This window comes from Heloderma suspectum, chromosome 2 (genome assembly GCF_057233095.1).
Source record: "Heloderma suspectum isolate Gila_16-S chromosome 2, 16-S_ref, whole genome shotgun sequence".
NCBI classification, from domain to species: domain Eukaryota; kingdom Metazoa; phylum Chordata; class Lepidosauria; order Squamata; family Helodermatidae; genus Heloderma; species Heloderma suspectum.
Window position 1 is genome coordinate 215071017 of NC_139459.1, and position 20837 is coordinate 215091853.

The 20837-nt window shown below is 42.1% G+C and overlaps 1 protein-coding gene across 18 annotated transcripts in view; it reads right to left on the reverse strand.

Moving 5' to 3' along the window:
* The window catches only part of PGS1 (phosphatidylglycerophosphate synthase 1), a 39328-nt gene that overhangs the window by 8918 nt on the left and 9573 nt on the right, over window positions 1–20837 (reverse strand). For 12 of the 18 annotated variants that reach the window (XR_014788242.1, XR_014788243.1, XR_014788244.1 and 9 more), the window contains exons 2-7: window positions 15117–15306; window positions 13569–13646; window positions 12587–12686; window positions 11541–11730; window positions 10957–11135; window positions 5417–5950 (exon numbers count right to left, since the gene is read on the reverse strand). Coding sequence is in view for 13 of the 18 variants with exons in the window: in XM_084837755.1 (XP_084693881.1) it covers window positions 5417–5950; window positions 10957–11135; window positions 11541–11730; window positions 12587–12686; window positions 13569–13646; window positions 15117–15306 (1271 nt within the window). In the remaining 5 variants the exon portion in view is untranslated. The remainder of the gene's footprint in view (window positions 1–5416; window positions 5951–10956; window positions 11136–11540; window positions 11731–12586; window positions 12687–13568; window positions 13647–15116; window positions 15307–20837) is intronic. The other 6 variants (XM_084837762.1, XM_084837763.1, XM_084837759.1 and 3 more) reach the window with 2 other exon arrangements.

A 20837-nucleotide genomic window follows, 5' to 3' on the forward strand; every position in this document is an offset into this window, starting at 1 on the left:
CACTTTTATTGAAAGACTAGAGATGTAAAATGTCTGGAAATAATGAAGTCATGGGGAAAATACTTTCTTAATCCTCTGTGAAAGCTTCCCAGCATAGTTAGTTCATTCATTCCTTATTAAAATTATTGATCTAAAGTTTATTTTACTGATAGACATTTATGCTCAGTTTCTCAATATGTGAGTAGAGTCACCATTGTACATTTTTGACATTAAATGTGCATTCTTGACAGCTTAGGTTTTGTTCTATAGAGTCCTGTGTTTCTGATGCTGTAGCAGACATTTAAGATAGTTCTAATCTATTCAGTTAATAACTACAAATCTACTGAGTTTACTTTTAAAAGTTTTAAAATATAATGATAATTTTATGAGCAAACTAAGTCATACATATAACTTTAGGAACAGAAAGGTTGCTTTATGTTCCTAAAGCAGCCCTCCCCAGCCTGGTGCCTTCTGGATGTTTTGGACCACAGTGCCCACTGCCCAGCATTCCTGACCATTGGCCATGCTGCCTGAGGCTGATGGGAGGTTAAGTCCAAAATATCTGGAGGGCACCAGGTTGGGGATGGCTGTCTTAAAGCAACAAAGTGACTCTGGATCTGTAAAGAGTGCTGAAAAAACAAGTACTGCTTATTTATCAATTTTTCCAAAATGTCCAATTTTTCCAGGAAAAAAACCAGAAAAAAACAGGCGTTTTTCCATGGCCTCAAAATTTCCAGAAATTTTACATCTCTGTTCTTGCCATGCCTGGAAAGTTATGCAAAAGTGTCCTTCATTCTGCATGAACCCCAAATTGCCAAGACTAGCAAGATGATCAGATGTACAGCACCCATCCTTTTGTAGTGATCTTTCAAGCACCACAGCAGGTTTGCCACTAATAAGGCAGGGTAGATTACCCAAGAACTAGAGTGCAGTTTCAGGGGACAACATCACAAATGCATGAGAAAAGCAGCAAGCTAACAAACGCTTGTCAGACAGATCAAATGTAACATCTGGCCTAGTAGTATCAATAGATTGCATGGACATGCTGCACTTCCATGACGCCACTTGTGCAGTTGCAGGCCAGTGACTCCACATAGCATTTCTTCTGTAGTTTTGGCACTAACACACATCAACACAGCTCAGAAATGTTTGCTCAAATTTACATAAAGAGAAATTAAGAAATTAGTGTCAGTACAGATAGGCTTTTTATTAACCTTGGTATTTTAAGCTGACTCTGATCTTTTAATTACCTGCCATGCTGTTCATTTGTTTTAAACTGTTTTAATTGTGTAATTATTTTATTGTTCTTTGAATGCTGTCAGCCACCTTGAGCACTCCTCTGGTAAACTGAAAGGCTTGATATAAATTATTCTAATAAACAAACCAACATCCACTAAAGGAAAGCTCTTGCCCCAAGCAAAAAGTGTCTTATACACATTAGCACCACAGTAGAGAAGCAATAGTACAGGATCTAGTTTATCCTAAAACGAAAGGCATTCCAGCTAAAAACAATGAGCACCTTCCAGAATAATCTGAGACAGAAGGTGGCAGATTCCTTGCCTGTTTCTGGAATTCTAGCCTCCACCCAGGCAGTCACCTATGTACTAATTTGTTACTTCTGCCTGCTCAAGAGCAGAGGAAGCCTGTTACTGCATCGTTTACCCATCTTTCTTCCCATCTCTTCTCTTCCCCAGGAGTATCCCAAAACCACTGATAAGACAAAGCCACACAACACAAACATATCAGGCCTCCCTAAATGCCTGAGTCTTATTCCTATAGTAGTATTTGGTCATAAAAAGTATATAGGTTAGTTCAGGTACCTGCAATGAAGCAGGAATTGTCATAAAAATCCTAACAGGTGAACTTATAAAACATAGGCTTACGATCAGCAAACTAAGCACGCAAGTACCTGACAGCAGGTGGGATCAGGGTGCACCACTGCCAAATGTGCTTGGAGAGCCAAGTCTAGAGAGCCAAGTCATCACTGGGACATCTAGAGAATGTCACTTATGCTGTTCAATCTCTAGTTTAAAACTTGATTAGGCACCACTAGTATGCATTCAGCTAAATCTTAGGTACCGTAACTAAAGAGAGAATTTCCCCTGTTCTTCGGCAATCTTATGTATATGAATTAATTGTCTTAAGTAATGTCTTTTATTTCCCAAGTTACTGTGTCCATGTTTGAACAATGCATCCCTCTTTTAGGGCAAACAAGCTCTTTCATCGTTAGTAACTTCGGATATATCACTGCTTTTGCTTTTTTACACAAGGATAATAATCTAGTTATCCTGACACACTCTGTATGCCAAGCCACACAGAGTTATTGTATCTCTAAACATCACACAATCACCTTTCTCTACTTTAAAGAATACTTTAAAACTTTTAATTACAACACACACACATGCGCGCACACAGCAAGAGGGTCCAACTGCTCAAGCACAGCATGCAGTCTAGCCATGCAGAACGGAGGGAGAGAAACGCCTGCAGGCATGCTGGAATTTGACTGAGCAGATCACCACATTCCTTTTTCTCCTACATGCCACAGGGGGAGGGGAGGGGAGGGGAGGGAGGAGGCCTCCTGCTCTACTGCTTTGTGACTATGCCAGGCTGAATTTGCTCACGTCATGACTCACCTTTCCAGAAGGGGAAATCTAAAGAATTTCTCAATCCTCATTCAGTTGCAATAAAGAAGTTTTATCTGGGTCCCAAGTGATACCTTGCACCCAGTTGCATAACTGAGCAAAATGTTTTCTTCCTCCAAGAACATACTTGTCTCTCCTCAGAGGATGCTTATGACCTCACCACCAAGCCTCTTCACACCTGCTCATATCCTCACCCTCATCTCCTCGGTGGCCTGGTTCCCAAATAGGAATCTTTAGAAGACCTTTCACCACAAGGTAGACGAAGAGGTGCTTCTGAACTCTAACCCAACTTAGTTGTTGAAAAAAATGAATTCTCAACAGCACCAAGTATAAAGAGCGCCTGAAAACTTCTTGAGCTGGCATCTTCTTCAAGAAAACATCACCTACACAAGACCTCAGCTCCCTGCCGGTATTCGGTACAACGACTGCTCACAGTACTGACATTTGGTGACTGGTCTTATTAAAAACAACAGCACTTCTTGCTTTACAAAGCACTTTACAGTTGTCATTTATTTTCAGTTTTGCATAGTTCATGCAGAACCAGCAGTATTATGGAAGGATCATGACAATGCCCTGAGCAATTACAGTATTGGCAAAGCTGATTGCACTGTTTTCCAATGCTGGATATTTGCTCCCTATCTCCCTTTTTGGGTGGCAGGAGCTGAACCATACTGGGAAGGCATCACCACTAGGAAGCTATGCATTGTTTACCCCTCTGTACTCAAGTCTTCAATAGAAGAATCTGCTGCTGCTCTAGAGGAGAAAAGATACCAATCTGGCTCCCCACTTGAAAGGGTTGCTGACAACAGAGATCTTAGAATAAGCACAATCATAAGTGGTGCTCTTTATTGCCCGTGTGGCCCCATCCCTTGCCACTTCTCATGGCTGTGGCTGAGCACCACTGTGTGGAGACATGAATGTGTTCTCTTAAGAGAAAAGGGCTTAGTCAGCAGCACTTTCCACCCCCCACCCTCTTCCCAGAAGCTCTGCAGGAAGGAGGCAAGGAAGATAGCAGCATTCCCATAATCATTAACAGCCCTGAGCCTCAGGCAAACAAAAGCAGGGATCCCTGCAGCCTATTAGGATATGACCTTTGGGATATGCTCACGGGAACAGAGAGGCCAGCTCAGTTTGCTCTAATGCAATTTATACTGTAAATGACAGACAAGCTCCTCAGTGCAATGGAAAGCAGACAATGGGAACTTCAAAATGTCCTCCATTGCAGAATTTGTTTACTGTCACCTTGGGATAGTGATTAATTACACTCCCTTGCAAGGTTTCTCTTAAGATGTTAGCCACAGGAGCAGCAATAGGGAGCCCAAAGTGATATAGCAGGGGTTCTATCTACTGTTGTCAGGTTGTGGCTTCATCTCCGTGGCCTCCTGTGACACAACAGTAGGACTTCAGAGCACCTCCATATCATGATAATTAGTTCTCTAAGAGCTAGTCCACATGTTATATCAAGGTAGGGCTGGAAAAAACTGCAGGCACCTTAGCTTGCTAGAGCTCTTAAAAACCTGATGCTGGCTTCTCCAAATTTGATGGATGTGTATTAGGTCTTTAGCAAGGTTTATAAAACTTACAACAGTGTATAACCTTCCTATTATTTGCACAATGATCAAATGATTTCCACATGAATTGGGGATATGTCATGCACTTGTGACACACCTCCCCACTCCCATCTACATCCTGAACATCCATCTTCTCTCTATGGAATGCAACAGTGTTTCCTTGTTTGCCCCCCATCCCACTTTCCTCAGAGAAGGACGCTGAAGTATTCAGTCATGATGCATCAGTGAAAGGAGGGACCATCTTCCTGATGCACCTGATTTCAGCATCCCTTTCAACCCCCAGAGCAAAGGAGAAGACTGGTCCACTGCACTAGAGAGAGGAATCCTCTCCCCTGTGCACTCGGGTCTCCATCTTCCCTGAGCATCTTGGCGGGAAAGAAAGACTGGCAGCTGAGGGGGGAGGGTAGCAAATTCAGACCGCAGACGATCAGTTGTCATACCCCATGTTACACTACAATTGTCCTTCAGATGCCTTCCAGCCACTTCCTTCCAGGGAGACATCTTGTACAATTTCCTGTTTTCCCAGCTGGCTACATTATTGCAACAGAAAATGAAGAAACAATATCAGACCAAATGACAAGGTCAATAGCGAAATCTAACAACCAATAGCCTGCTATCTCTTCCTCTATCCCTATAGAAAGGATAAAGGCACCGGTTTAGTCTCACTCATATTTGGTTGCTATGCACTGTAATCCTGACTTGAATATGAAGCCTACTGACAGATTTTACATGGCTTAGGCTTGTTTGAACAGCTAATCCAAAATTATCAAGACAACCTAATTGGCCAAAATATGCCACAACTGTTTGCTACTGATAGGTTCAGGGACAACAGGTTACTCAATGTAATGGTTAAATTATAGCTGCTACACTGCCCCTGTGGGTTAAACCTCTTGTTAATCTCTGCCACAACAGAGGCACCTTGGAAACATGTATCGTATCATGACCATTGCCTATTTCTAGCTTTTTTGGTACTATACATAGTCAAATCACCCAAGATAAACAAGCGGAGGGGAGCAGATTTTATTTCCAGGTTCCAAGGACCTGGCATGAAAATTACTCAAGTGACAGAGCTCTTCTCCCCAAACAGATGCAGACACATAGCAAAACAGAATTCAATGCAGCCCAATCTTCAGGTAAAGTATTCAGTCACCTCAATGGATAAGCAAATTAAGGCTCTTTGGATATCTTGTTTGTATTCAGTGCATCTCCCCTACAATGTCTCACCTTTAGCATGGAATGTCCACCCACTCCTAGAATATTCCTGCAATCGGATTCTCTCTTGTTGACCCAGACAGCACACCTCGCTGAAGAACTGCCGCTCAATGTAAACATAGGCAGCAGGGATGGCACCTGCTACTCCCTTGGCCCCAAAGAACCCATTCACCTCTGGTGAGGCTAGGAGGATCTGGTACTTTGCCCTGGTGCCTAGAATCAGGTCCATATAAGCTTGTGTGAGGTTGAAGTAGCCCGTAGTGAGGTATACATTGGCACCCCGCTCTGCTTCCATCAGGAGGGTCTCTGTGACAATTTCATCTATCTGAATCCCAAACGGTTTCATCTGTATTAGTGGATAAATCCATGTGTCAGGTTCAGGCTGCCCATCACCAACTGCCTTTGGATCTTTATTCAACTGGATTTCTCCTTCTGCATGGTTGCTATGGAAAGTCTGAGTGTGGAGCTGCTCTTGTCTGGTCTTTGCAGAGTTGATCACTTCCATCACTCTCTTATTCGCTTCTTCACAGTAGGCCATCTTGTCTCCTGAAAGTATGAATATGTGATTTAAAGGACAACATAATACAGCATTACCTGTACAAATGCAGGGAATGTATAGAGAGAGCAAGAGAATAGCAGTATGACTCCTGCAAGCCAGAAATAATGAAAACTAAATCATCCCAGGACATGGAGAGGAATACATATATACCAAAAGAAACCTGTACCCAAATGGTACCACCAATTCTGAATGTTCTCCACCATTTCAAGGGTGGACCATAGGAATGACTGGAGCTATTCCTTCCTTCTAGTTTAGAGGACATACCAAATCTGACATTTTCTATGCTTACTGTTTAAATCCTGCATAGGCAAGTTGCACAGACTTTGCTTGAGTTAAAGTGCAGAACAACATTGACAGAACTGCACATAATTGCATCTCATTGAAGAAAGGGGTGAAATGGGGGCTCTGTCTATTTAACAACTTGGTTTTTTGTTTGTCAAAAAAGTCACAGGAAGTCTCTTAACCAGACCTGATTAAGGGAACTGCAGGCATCTGCCCCATAATGGATGATTTTATCTATTTCTCTGAATTGAAGCAAGATACATATTTTCTTTCCCCTGTTGCTAAAGCCTATTGCTAGGAGAGATGGGATTCAAAGCCCCCCACCCACCCCATTTTCTTTTTTTTTTTTTTTTCAAATATCTTCATCTGTACTACACAGCAACAGACTTCACATACCCATCACAGCATTGCCACATTATACTCTGAGAACAAGAGCTTGGTTGTGTTTAGCTTAACACTTGGTTGTGTATAGTTTAACACAACATTCTAATTAAGTTAGCTTGTGCCCAGTGGAAGAAATCTCAGGTTGAACTGAAGCATGCTAGGACCAGCCACCCTCTCTTTGAAAATACAGAAGCTAGCAGTTATTCAGAACCGTCTTTACTACCAATCGGAACTCGGTAAGGCAGAAAGCAAAATGAAGGAACATGGTAGTCCTCTGGAGGTTATACCTAGTGCACCATTTCAAATTAATCTGCTTCAGCTTGATTTTTTGCACTGGGCACAAGCTTGCAGTGTAAATCCAATCCAGCATAATGACTATCCTAACAGAAATAAGTCCCACTGACTTCAGTGTCACTTATCCCCAAGTATGCATGCATATGATTGCAACTTTAGTATGCAAAGAGTTTCCTGTATCACCATCTTAAGACTGTCCTGTATTGCAGAGACAATGTTAACTATGCCTTTGCCAGCAACATCTTGTTCTTTTCTCCTTCTCCACATTTTTGTTTAACATCTACCCTGAGGAACAGTTCTGCAAAACGCAAGAGTTAGCTCACTAATTTGCATCTTTAGCTAGTCTTTATAAAGGTATGTTGCTGTTTGAATTTTATAGGCCAACACAACTGCCTACATTTTTTGTCTAAAGACTTCTAGACAGATATTATTTGGTTTAGAACTAACAAGGAGGGAGCAGGAACAGGGAGAGTGACTGTTCACCATAGCCCGTTCTAGGAATAGTTACACTCAAGCTCTTATTTTAAGGTGGCAAGAGCTAACTAGGATTTTTAACTAGGAGAGTCAGTTGGCAAAAAGATGAATCCCCTCTTCCAGAAACAGTCAGTTCTTCTAATCTCATTTAAGCATCTAATCACTTTCCAACCCAGTAGTCAGGAGAAACACCTTTCAACTTCTAGTTTTAAGCAGCTACAAGTAACATTTGAGACTGTCTTAAGCACTACCTATCTTCTGAAGAATGCATGCCTCTTTTCCTTGTGTGCAAGGGTCAGGACCAAATTCCTAGCAGAAGTCATCACATGAAAGAAAGTGTAAGGGCAGACAGAACATGGAAAAATACACAAACACTTCTGATGCGAAAAACTGGGTTCAAACTAGAGCATGAGCTAAAGCAATCCCCACTCACTCAATGCAAAGTAGTCTCCACAGGTGTCAGTCATTTTACCAGCAGAGTTTACTACATGTGAAGGACACAAAAAAAAGCCCGTTGGTTGGTAAATAAATAAATAAATAAATGATTGTAGTAATGGTAGTAGCAGCAGCAGCATTTATTTATTTATTTATTTGATGTATTAGCCACCCATCTGGCCATCTACCCAGCCACTCTATGCGGCGTACAATACAAATAACAACATGAAATACAACAAATTTACATAATCAACTGAACAAAACAACATTGCTCTACAAAACCCTAACCTACCCCAAATACCCGCCTGAACAGCCAGGTTTTCAAAGCCCAGAGGAAGCTCATCAAAGAGGGCGCATGGCAGAGGTCACTAGGGAGGGAATTCCAGAGTGGGGGCCACCACAGAAAAGGCCTCTCCCTAGTCCTCACCAGCCTAGCTGTCCTGGCTGATGGGACAGACAGAAGGCCTTCCGAGGCCCATCTCATTGAGCAGCATCCCTGCTGTTGCTGGAGGCACTCCTTAAGATAGACTGGGCTGGAACCATATAGGGTTTTAAAGGTCAATGCCAACACCTTGAATTGGGCCCAGAAAACAACTGGTAACCAGTGCAACTCCTTCAGCACTGGAGTGATGTGGTCTCGCCGACAGCTGCCTTTAATCAGGCGGGCCACCGCATTCTGCACCAGGTGCAACTTCTGAACCATCTTCAAGGGTAACCCCACATAGAGCGCATTACAGAAGTCTAGGTGAGAGGAGACCAGGGCAAGAACTACTGATGGGAGCAGATGGCTAGGGAGGTAGGGCGCAGCCACTGTATCAGATGGGGTTAGTACAGCGCCACCCAGCTCACAGCTGACACCTCAGCCTCCAGCTAGGAGTCTAAAATGACCCCCAGACTACAGACTTGAATCTTCAGGGGCAGCCGCGCCCCACTGAACACCAGGTCAACATCCCCCTACCTCCCCTTGTCTCCCACAAAAAGTACTTCGGTTTTGTCGGGTTTCAGTTTCAGCTTAGTCCTTCCCATCCAGCCACTCACCGACTCCAGACTCTTGGACAGAGTTTCTACAGCCAACCTTGGTGAGGATTTAAATGAGAGGTAGAGTTGCATGTCATCCGCACATTGGTGACACTGCACCCCAAACCTCCTGATGATAGCCCCCAGCAGCTTCACATAGATGTTAAATAACACTGGGGAGAGAAAAGAACCCTGTGGCACCCCGCAAGTGAGCAGCCAAGGGTCTGAAGTCTCCTCCCTGAGAGCTACCCTCTGGTACCTGCCAGAGAGGAAGGAACAGAACCACCATAATACGATGTCCCCTATGCCCAATCCCTCCAGGCGGTCCAGGAGGATACCGTGGTCAACCATATCAAAAGCCACTGAGAGATTGATTAGAACAAGGAAGGTGCATCACCCCTATCCAGAGCCCTCCTCATATCATCCACCAAGGTGACCAAGGCGTTTCTGTCCCATGCCCAGGCCTGAAGCCCGATTGAAAGGGATCCAGATAATCGGCTTCTTCCAAGTGTGCCTGCAACTGCAAAGCCGCCACCTGCTCAATAACCTTGCCCCCAAACGGGACCGAGACCAGGTGAAAGCTGTTTCGAGACCGGGCGAAAGTTGTTCAAGTCTTGGGGATCCAAGGAGGGCTTTTTAAAGAGTGGTCTTATCACCGCCTCCTTGAGGGCTGATGGCATCACTCCCTGCTCGAAGGAGGCATTCACCACCACCTTGATCCCCTCCCTGAGTCTCTCCCTGCAGCTCATAATGAACCAAGATGGGCAAGGATCGAGTAAGCAGGTGGTCGGCCTTAAAGACTAAGGTAGTAGCAGTTTCAGATTAAATGGAGGTGGGGCAAGGATTCACACACCAGCTAAAAGGAAGTTGCCACCCAAAATCTGTGATGGACATGGTTTTTTATCAGGCACGTTTGTGTGTGCTAATCCAGGAGACAAACACTGGAGGGCAGTCCCCCCTCACCTATTCCCATTGCATTTGCTTTTGTAAAATTCTCACCTGACCACAGAAATCTCAGCAACTGTGTTGCCGGGAAGATGTCTCAACAGTTGGCAGTGCTTGGAAAACACCTCCCAAGGGAATGTGACAGCCAAGTACCTTACACTTCATATTAAAGATTAGCTTTCTTCATACCGTAACAGAGGAAGAGTATTCCCCTGACAAATGTGCTATACAAAATGCTCTCTCACTAAAAGTACATGATAATATCTGGCATAGGAGCATCCATGCACAAACTCTTCAGCAAATGCTATGACAATACTGGGAGTTTGTTTTTTTAAACACCCTCCCCTCCCACCGAGGCTTCCTGGTTTTCCAGGAAACATCTGAATACAAGGTTACAAAATCTATTCACCAACATATAATTTATCCAGCCATCAGAATGTTTAGCTCTAGCTTTGGATCCATGGGATACACCCAAACATTATGGACTACAAGCCCTTAGACTTCAATGACTTCCCATATCATAATGCCATCTGCTGATAAATCCCTTCCATCATTATTAATCCCATCTCCAGGTGTCACAGCATGTCAGTATCCAATTGCATCTGTAACCCTGATAACCATTGTTGGCAAAGACTTTATCCCAATTCCCAGTGCCTGGGCTAGATTACTTCCTTTCTCATACAAAAAACACCCACACCTGAACACACCAAAGACATGCATCTCCAGGGACCAGGTTAACGACCTATCAGGAGGGAGCCATCGCTTAACACATGCTTTACAGGCAGATGATTCCTGGACTCAATCCCCAGCATCTCCAGCGATAGGGATATCAATATTGTCTATTATGTTTAACAGCAGCTCTTCAAGGTGCTTCCTAGCCCTGCCCCCAGAGATCCTTTTCTTTTAGACCAAGATGGAAAAGTCTGAGCCAGGGACCTTCTTTATAGAAGGCATACTAAGCTGCAGTCTATCCCCGACTCTGGAGCCTCTCTGTTCACACAAGTGGCATTCCTTTTCCCTTTGAAAATATTTGAAAGGAATTTGCTTGTACCTTGATGTCCAGGTGAGTCCAGCTGCTCCCCAGCCCTTTGAGCACTGAAAGAGCATGTGACACCAACTAAAATATACCTTTACCAAATTGTTTGCCAAATGGTCTTCCTACCTTGGTAAGGATGCACCATCCCTTCCATCACCGTGACTGTATCATCTTGCTGTAACTGCAAGGACACATCCCCAACAGCATCTATTAGCTCAGTAAAAAAATCTGCAATCTCAGGTGAGTCTTGTAGGAACACATAGCGATCTTGACGATTGGTGAAGTAGGAGTCACTCAAGTTGGCCCTGAAGAGGGAAAGGAGGGAAAATGCCAAAATTTAGCTGAGAATGCCAACAGAAAGAGTATTCCCAAGTCACATATATATGGCATAGCTGAAAAAAGAGCATATGTAACAATATTTTTAAAGGAAGTTCATCAATATCTGTAGGCAGAGGTTGCCTCCATGACCAATGTCCCCAGTCCTGCTTGGCTAAAATTGGGACACACTCACAGGGCACTTCTTCAGTAGCAACAGAGTCAATGTTCCAGTAATGGGAAGGTGGAAAAAAAGCTATGCCACACTGTCTCCAGAAGAGGCAGCAAGATTTGTTGTATGCACTGTATTAGTGGATTTCCTTGTTTACTGGAGATCAGATAATTCCCCACATGTCCCCATGTTAGCCATAATTTCCTTGTATTAAGGGACTCACCCACTCAAGATCACATTATCATCAAAGAGATAGACCTTGATATGCTGCAACCCGATGGTCTCATTGAAACGCTCAGGGATCAGGAGTCTAAGAAGACCACGCAGATTAGGGGTGTGGAAGAGAGAGACACGGACCTGCTCTGGAAATCTCCTCAGGAGTGGAAGGAGCATAGTCCGAGAATTCATCTGGCCTAGAAGACAGAAGGAAATTGATTTTCTGGGGGGCACAGTAATACTGCTATATCTGTCAGAATTTTATCTACTGGAATTTAAGTGGGCTACTTCTTTAAGGGTATATTCCTATCCAGATGCCCATCAGCCTCTGAACTTGGAGGCTGATGGGCATCCCATGTAGGGCAGGAGGAGCATGGAGGCATTTTAGGAATTTTGCCGGTCTACCTGGGGCTCTGCGGAGAAGGAAGGGAAGGAGGCTGGAGTGGCCAGAGGATTCTTTGTAAGCCAGCCACCATGGCCTCCTCCTCTCCCCGCCCACAGAACAGTCCCCTTTCTCTCCTCTCCGAGCTCGCGTTCGCGAGCTTGTAGATGCAGCCGATATGGTTCTCTCCATGCCAGCTACAACAGGGAGGGGAGCTCAGAAGATCAGCAGTGAATAATTACTGCTTGTCATGATTTACATTTATGTATCCTTCTATGGCTGCAGTAACATTAATTCAGAGATGTCGGAAGAACTGTATTTCCAATACTGCCACAAACTGTGTTAAAGTGAAACTCAAGGAGGAGCGAGAGACTGGAGTACCAAGACTTACTCTTAGCCAACACAGAAGCTACTGTCAGGAATATTTTGCTCAGATTTTATAGATGAAAGATCTGTCTACGATTTTTCGGCTCTTCAAATGCATACAGACTTAGTGTGAACATTTGTAGAAGAACATTATACTGCATTTTGGCTTTTGATTATTAATCCCAAACAAAGGCTCAAATCCTCTTATTTTGTCACAACTCTTTTGAGCAGAGATGTCTAACCTTACTGCCTTAGTCCAGCTACATGACGAATAGGCTGTGATCAAACAACATACAGATACTTACCCCGAGATCCCCTTGTGAAGTCTAATAGAATGGACACTGTAAGATTGGAAGGCCCACATCCCTGCAAGGACCTCTCCAAAGCCATTTCAATGCAATCCACCTGAAGGAACAAGACAGGCATGAAAGCACAAGGCAGCCTTCCTCCCAAGTGTGCCACATGCTCAGAAGTGAGGTGCATATAATATAAACAAAACCCAGATGTACAAAGAACACCAATTTTCTGAGCACACACATTACTCCTAAGCCTTCATACTCCCTCAAGTCAGTGCAGCTGTCATTGCTAGACATCTACCTACCTGCCCCCACCCAAAAGAGGGAAAGGATTAGTGATTCCCATGTACTGTAGTTCTGCCTTTGTTGTCCTGTTACTATTAAGATATTAACGCTGGACAAAGGTTAAGGCAGTCACAAGGTACAGAGAAAGCAGTTTAGGGCCCTTAATGCTTGTAATGGTGGCCCCACTGGAGACTATCATATCAAAATATTTATTCCCAGCATTCCTCATTAGTATAGAAAGTGCAAGATAGAACAATCACTCTTAGCAAAGAAAGAAAGTGAAGAGAAAAGAACGTGTGTATAGATCACTTCCTATAGCCGATATATACAACACACAATCAAAAACTGCCATATCTACAAGGCACACTTGCTATTGCTGAGGACAATGCCAGAGTACAGCAAACTGGGCTATGAGAAGACTATGAACGCTGATCCAAGAACTTTTGCCAACTTAACTCCTATGTTAATTTTGTAGTTCTAAATTATACAGTCTGCCTGGCCTTCATTTCTCTAGGCTGCCAAAGCTATCACAAAAAACTCCCAGCAAAAAGATGGAAGAACAGAGAATAGGCCCGTGAATTAAGGATTTTTAAAAATAGAGACTGGACACCATCTCCAAGAAAAGCAATGCCTAGGACACCACTTAACCAGTTATTTCTTGAATATCTGCACTCCCTGAACCCCCCACCCCAGCTCAAACACTTACTAGTTCCTTTTCCAGCGGTCCTGTTCCAAGGTAGAGTGAAGCCAAAACTACTCGCTGCTTGGCCATCTTTATCTGTCCCTGAGAGAGAGAAATTTAGATTCACTCAGCTGTCTATCTTGTGGAACACCCACATTTCTCCCAAAGGACACCCAATCCAGTGCTTAATTTATAAAGTGAGAAGTGATGGGAATGAGACCTACCTGGAAGGCAAATGATTACTAGTAAACCCTACCTACAATTGGCTTGGGGACATAACTGGATTGGGGATAGATAAGGTTACTCAGCTGTGAGGAACAGGCATTCTCAGCATTCTTCAGTTAATTACCAGGTGCAGAAAAAGACAGGCCTAGCCAAAACTAATATTCCAGTTTTTATAACCAATATTGCAGGCGCTCCCTTTTCTCACTTTTAATTATATGCAAAGTTGGTGCTTTTCCATTCTTACCAGTATTCCCTACTAAACTGAACAATCTCCAAGAGAGACAAATGTCTTGAAAGCCACTGGTTTTCAAACCAACAGGAATATTCCTCTATTAAAAACCAGGCACAACCAGCTTCCTAGAAATTCTCATAGAACTAAACAAATCATTAGATTGAGAAGATGATGAATACACAGCTGCTTCCCAAATATTTACAACACAAAGCCTGCATGACATTGAAGAACAATAATAACTGGATCCAGGCAGGAAGTTAATTGTAAGAAGCCATATTTATTACATGTCAACCCCCCAGGCAGTTACATTTTGTGCCAGTTTAACTTTGCAAGACAGAGTACTAGGATTCCCCCAATACCACTTTTCTTCAAATGTCAGACACTCAGCCTTATCAGCCAACAGATCTGTCCTTCTCATAATAAGGTGAAAGCACAATTTTATTCTCCGTAAAATGCAATGACGCATGCTATGTCTCTCAGAGTGGACAAAAAAGCACTCCTACTTCCTTCATTTAAAATGTCTGAAACGTCATATGCAGCAGTCTTATACCAAGACAGACCACTGGTCTATAACGCTAGTACCAGCTGCTTAGACTGAAAGAGGCTCTCCAAGGTTTTAGACAAGAGTCTTTCCCACCTGTGCTATCCAACTTTTTAACTGGAGATGCCAGGAATTGAACCTGGCACTTTAAACAAGCAAAGAATGTGCTCGAACACTGAGTATTAGCCCCTCTCCAGTCTGAGCTATGGCCTTTCCTATCTCACCATATCCAGAAGAAAACAGTATACTATTTGGAAAAAAGAGTTTTCCTCTACACATACTGGTTCTAACTGGGTCCTAGGAATGCTTGTTTACAAGAAGAAAGCCATACTGACCCATTCACTATGGAACAGTAAAGCAAGATCATTGTGATCCATAAGCTTGAGAAAGCTGTTTAAGAACAGCAGTACAACTAGAGCAGTACAACTGCACTTTTCTGACATTCTAAGCTGCCATTTTTAATGTGATACAATGAAAGTGGTGACAGACACAAAGAAAATGCCACCTTTTGAGATCTCTACTGTCTTGCCACCCCACATTCATAAAGTACATGTACTACAGATATGCCAATCACCTTCATAAGTTCATAGAATTCAGCTGGGGATGAAAGCACCTTGACACGGGAGCTGACAATTCCAAACTGTGGGACTAAATTTCTGATCCAGTGAAACCTATGCGATCCCTCAGGACAGAGGCAACAAGGCGGGACTGTTCGCTGAGGAACAGCAGGAGAGAGTAGCGGGGCCAACAGCAGCCATGATGACCTAATAAGAGAAAAAGGTGGGTTATGTTGCATATAGGAAAGTATTATTTTCTCTCGCAGTCTCCAGGTGCGTGAGCAAAGGGATAGTCAACACTAAAGCACTACACATCTGCCTTTCATCTACATTAGTCACCACTAGGTCACTTCTGCCAAGAAGGGAAACACCATACTGCAGGCAAAGAAGGGCGGGCACCTGACCTATATGTCAGTAACTTCTCATCAAGGTTAAGGAGCAGAGGCTCTGAGAAAAATAATAAAGCTGACCTACACTCAGGAACAGCAACAGAAAGCACTGTAAGAACACAGCTAGTGGAGTAATAACATCCAAGGTGACCGCTTACAGTATCAGTCCATGTTTCAGTTATTTATTTATAATATTTTTAATCCATTCAATATCCAATGTTCTCTGGATGGATTATAAACAGTTAAATGACTAAAATACAATACAGCTAAAAATACAAAATACAACTCATGGATTTAAAAGAATAAAATACAATACAATACCAGTTCTTGGCAGGGTTTTTCTTCAGCCGATTGCTTTTACTGTACCCTAGTTGTATCTACTGTATAAATATTCTCCAAGTCACATAAAAAGCAAAGTTAGCTGTGCTGGCCATTGGAAAATCCCGAAATCCATATTATCATAATATATTTAATAAGCCAATTCAAACATGACAAATCTGTGCATGCCTGAAATCTCCAGATCTTTTCATCAGGCAAAATGTTACAAAAAATAGGCAGGGGGAGGGGCGGGGAGAGACTGACGATGTTGAAGTCATAATGTCTGCATGGTCAGAGTTTTGATTTTGTTATACCTAGTACAGCACCTAAAAGTATACCTGGCTTTGCTAATATAAAGACTGCCTAGATCTCTCTACTTCTGTTTTCCATTAGTCAAGGAACCAGGATGGAGACAGTTCTGAGTAAGAGCTGGATTTTTTAAAAAATGGGGGTTCAACCATTGTTTGCTTTTTTCTTGTGCCCAGCAGCCCCACAGGCAATTCCAGACGAAACCTAAAACTATCACATCAGCTTGTAGAGCCTAATGTGAATGTCTGCAAACCTTCCTCCCGCTTCCCCATCTTAAGACTGACCATGCAGCCTCCCAATCCAATTTCCCAACCCCAACCAGTTTTTTGTAGCCTTGCCTGATGAAGAGAACTTGAAAGCTTGCACATTTTTGATGGTTGAATTAGCCTAATAAAGGTTACACTAATGTGGATTTTGTATAAATGGTTACATGCTGACCTTTCCTCTGGCATTTATTCCAAAAAGGCCATATATAAGAAAGACACAACATAAGCCTAGGTCCACTATTACAAAACCACCATACATTACCACACAATTATCAGCAAAGCTGAAACAGGGGCCGAAGAATGCTATGCACCAGCACCCAATTTCTAGGCTTTGGGCATTTTTGCAGCCTTGGCTGACATTTTGGGAAGAATTCCGAAACCAAAAAAAGTCAAATTAGCGTAAAGAAAACAACTTCTGTCAAAGTCACTGTTATATTTACATAATTGTACATTAACAAAGCATTTCCTCAGACACAAAATTCTCCCAGTAGATAGCTTACAAGCAGCTGATCCCACACTGCTCTGTGGTTTTGATTTGCCATGACAACTCCACTACAAGCCTCCACATGCATGGACTTTACCAGAATTTTATGAGGAACTCTTGGTTATGAGGAACTCTTGGTCCAAAGCTCAAATGACCACAGATTCCAGGAAGATGATTTCACTTATTTGCTTCATGATAAAATGTTTGCAAGCATCCTTGCACAAAAAAAACCCAGACAGTTTGCCACTGCATTTCCCAGAAAGCCCACCAGTTTGTCACAGCCTATTCATCACAATGGAGACCTGACTCAGCGTGTGCAAGAATTCCTAGCTATTTTGTTTTTCAACAGTTTGTGGGGACAGGGCAGTTCTTTGGCAATACTGGGTTACAGTAACTTGGAAGGAAACTTTCCATTCGCCTTAGACTAAAAGGAGAACTTCAAGAAATACTTCCCTTCTGCTGTCGTTGAACAGGCAATTAAAAAGCAGCAAGGTAGCTTGTTCACAAAAAGCCAGAATTCTGAAGCATTCTGGTTTATTGTGATGTGCAAACATGGCCAATTTGTGCTCAGTCATTTATATAACATGATCAATATATTCCATTGATCCATAACTGGACCTATTTCCTCTGAAGGTACATCAACCCTCTCACCCACAAACTTTATTAATTCATACATATGCAGTACAGGACAATACAGAGGACTACAGAGATCTTTCATTTTCTTTATATTAGGAACCACAGAGTTAAGGCTGCCTTAAAGTTTGCTTTTTTCCTGGTGAACGCAAATAATATTGTCCACTTTAAGAAATTAACACAGAGTAGGAGCTCAAAGCTAGCTTCTTTACACACATGTAAAGGAGTACATAAAACAGAGCTTCAGTTTTATTTTCCATAGAGCATAGTGCCACATCACAATCAGCTTTTTAAACATTTTCCAATATTCAAGAATTATTCAACACTGCCAGGAAGCGTGTGAAGGTGCTGATCCTATTCAGAAAGAAAAGAACTAGCAGCCCTGAAGCATACAAAGACCTCCTCTTTATGTCTGAGGTTTTTCAAGGCCCCACCCGTGAAAAGTTAAACGAATGCATGGTAAATCTTTTTCCTATTAATGAAACTGGGGTGATAGAACAGAAGAACTTTTTCTGTTAAAACAGATAAACTGAAAGTAGCTGCAAGTGGACTATTTTAAAAATGCCATTCATATACCAAAAACAGCTAACACGCCCCATGTCATCGAACAGGTAGCCTAAACTAGAAAATGACACTTCAGGCACAAGTGTAAGGACAAAATTACCTAGAAAGGAAAATGAACTGCACAGGGGTCTCGCTCTCTTTTCTGAATTTGAAGCATCTGCTATGTATAAATCTGGGGGTTTTGGAACTTCTATTTTTAGGAAGTGCGGCTTTGACTAATATCGTGATAAAATGAGCTCAAGCAACACAATTCTTGTTAAACCTCAGTTACTTCACCAGAGGCGAGGAGAGATTACAGGATATACCTCATGGTGGTGTTCACCCACACACGAGCCACAACACAGTGACTTCTGCCAACAGCTCTTGATTCACTGGAATGCCTGAGTGTGTATTACTGTATTTCTGCATAGATTGTGACTGAATCTGGGAAACAAGTTTTATTGTTAACATACTGATGCAATGAACAATAAAGGCTTGAGGGTAACTTCCTTAAACTAGATACTTAAAAGGCTAAGCATGAACATGTGGCCTCAAACTTTTGCTTTCCCTTGTTTTAACTGAGTCATGTTTACTGGATACTACAAATTGTATGAACGTTTACCCTTCTTGCTGCTATCTTCCTTTCACAGGAACATGGGGGCCAGATCAGATCAAAAGGAAAGCTGCTTCTAAAGAAAGTATACCAATTGCCATTACATGCTCATGAGGTTCACTTGCAGTAGAGCATTTAGTGTGGCACAGAGATGTAACATTTCCAGAAATTTTGAAGCTATGGAAAAAAAACCAGGTTTTTCCCAGGGGTTTTGGGGGGAAATTAAAAATAAACAAGACTTATTCTTTTTAACCCACTTTACAGATCTAAAGTCACTTCGTTGCTTTAGGATAGCCTTCCCCAACCTGGAGTCCACCAGATATTTTGGACTTCAGCTCCCTTCAGCCTCAGGAAGCATGGCTGCGTCTTATTCAGCAAAAAATTCAGTTCACGTCTATTGGACACTGCAATGTCTCTTGGATTCCTGCACTGAGCAGGGGGTTGGACTCGATGGCCTTGTAGGCCCCTTCCAGCCCTACTATTCTATGATTCTATGATTCTATAATAAGGGATTGCCTAATTCAGCTAATTGCTGGTGATGCAATACAGTAAATGCTTCTTTTAAACATGTTTTGCCAATGTCCAGTAGTTGCTTCTTTTTGCGGGGAGGTTATTACACAGAAAAATATTGTACTGGAACAGTCTTTAATATTCACTGATGTACACGCTCTTTTAAATTATTTACCTGCTTCACGGAAATTAACAAATGGTCAGCGTAAACAGATTCTCTTCACCCTTTTGACAGCTAAAAGACTGATATTGAAATATTGGAGGAATAAACACTTCCTATAACGCAACGGACTGAGGACCTTACAACACTTTCCGTATTTGAAAAGGTGGCATATAGATGTCACTTTCAAATGGGTACTTATTTGGATATTTGGTCCACTTTTGTTGCAGCCCATGCGTAACTTCTAGAAAGTTGTATGCATTTCATACAAATCCATGTATGTATATTTTTAAAAATGGGGGGATTAAAAAATTAAAAATATTGGGTGCCCATGGACCCAACATTGGGGACCCCTGATTTGATAATTTCCCTGAGCAACCATAGAAATCAAGGAATTTATTCCCATGAAAGGTACTAAAATTTATATTGGAAGTACAGATTCTGCACTTGTGCTGTACAGATCCCCATGTCTCTTGGGCCTCTTTGCTCTGCAGACCACATTTAACCCATCCAGACACTTTTCCAGCAATTGATACTTTATGGAAATTGGCAACAAAATTACAACTTGGAAGCCATCCAAAGATTTGGAAGAGGGGCCAAGGGAAGAAGTTTTTAAACACAGAAATCATTGTTGATCATTGCTTTAGAATATAGCTTTTAAAAATAAAGATTTGTTTTGAATACAGTAAGTTTTACTGTACACAGAGGAGTTGGCGTGAAGGGAAGAAGTCAGAACATCTGCTGAAAAAAATAAATGAAGTGAATACAATGTACTTCCTCTAATGCTGGCAGCAAATAGTTTTCCCCAGATAATGCAAGACTCACCAAAATATAGTTCAGACTCTTTCTCACATGTTGGGAAAGAAACCAGGAACTAGTTCATTGTGTACATTTTATGTCGTACAAAATGCTTTGCATACATTATCTTTTAACCTGTGAACAACCCAGCAAGTTAAGAGTATTTTTCTTATGACCCAAGATCTTCCAAATTCTTAAATCAAGCCTCTAGACCACAATGCTGATTAGAAAAATTTAATGGAATCATGAAGATGCTACATAAAAAGATAAAACATTGTTCAGTTCGGACATCTACAACAAATGTATGTAAACATGATGAAACGCTGGTGCGCCCACATATGATAGGAGGCTGACGAAAAGCCAGTCTTTGATGCAGCCTTCTCTTTTTGATACTTTAGTATTTAATTATATGCTGCCAAGTTTAGGTTCTTACAAAGAAAAAGAATACAAAGGACTGCAGCCATCATATTTTGAGAACCATTTGCATGGATGACAGATATGAATGATTGTTTTTTTAAAGTACTGCTTTAATTGTTAGCCACTCTGGGAACCCTTTGGAGCTGTAGACCAGGACAGAAATATTTTTAAATAAAATAAAGAGAAAAAAAGAAAATACAGCCTTTAGCACTGTACCTTCACAGTGAACAACTACAGGCTTTGCTTGATGTGTGGATTCTTAACGAGTGCTGCAATTCAATACAGCAAAAAAAAAAAA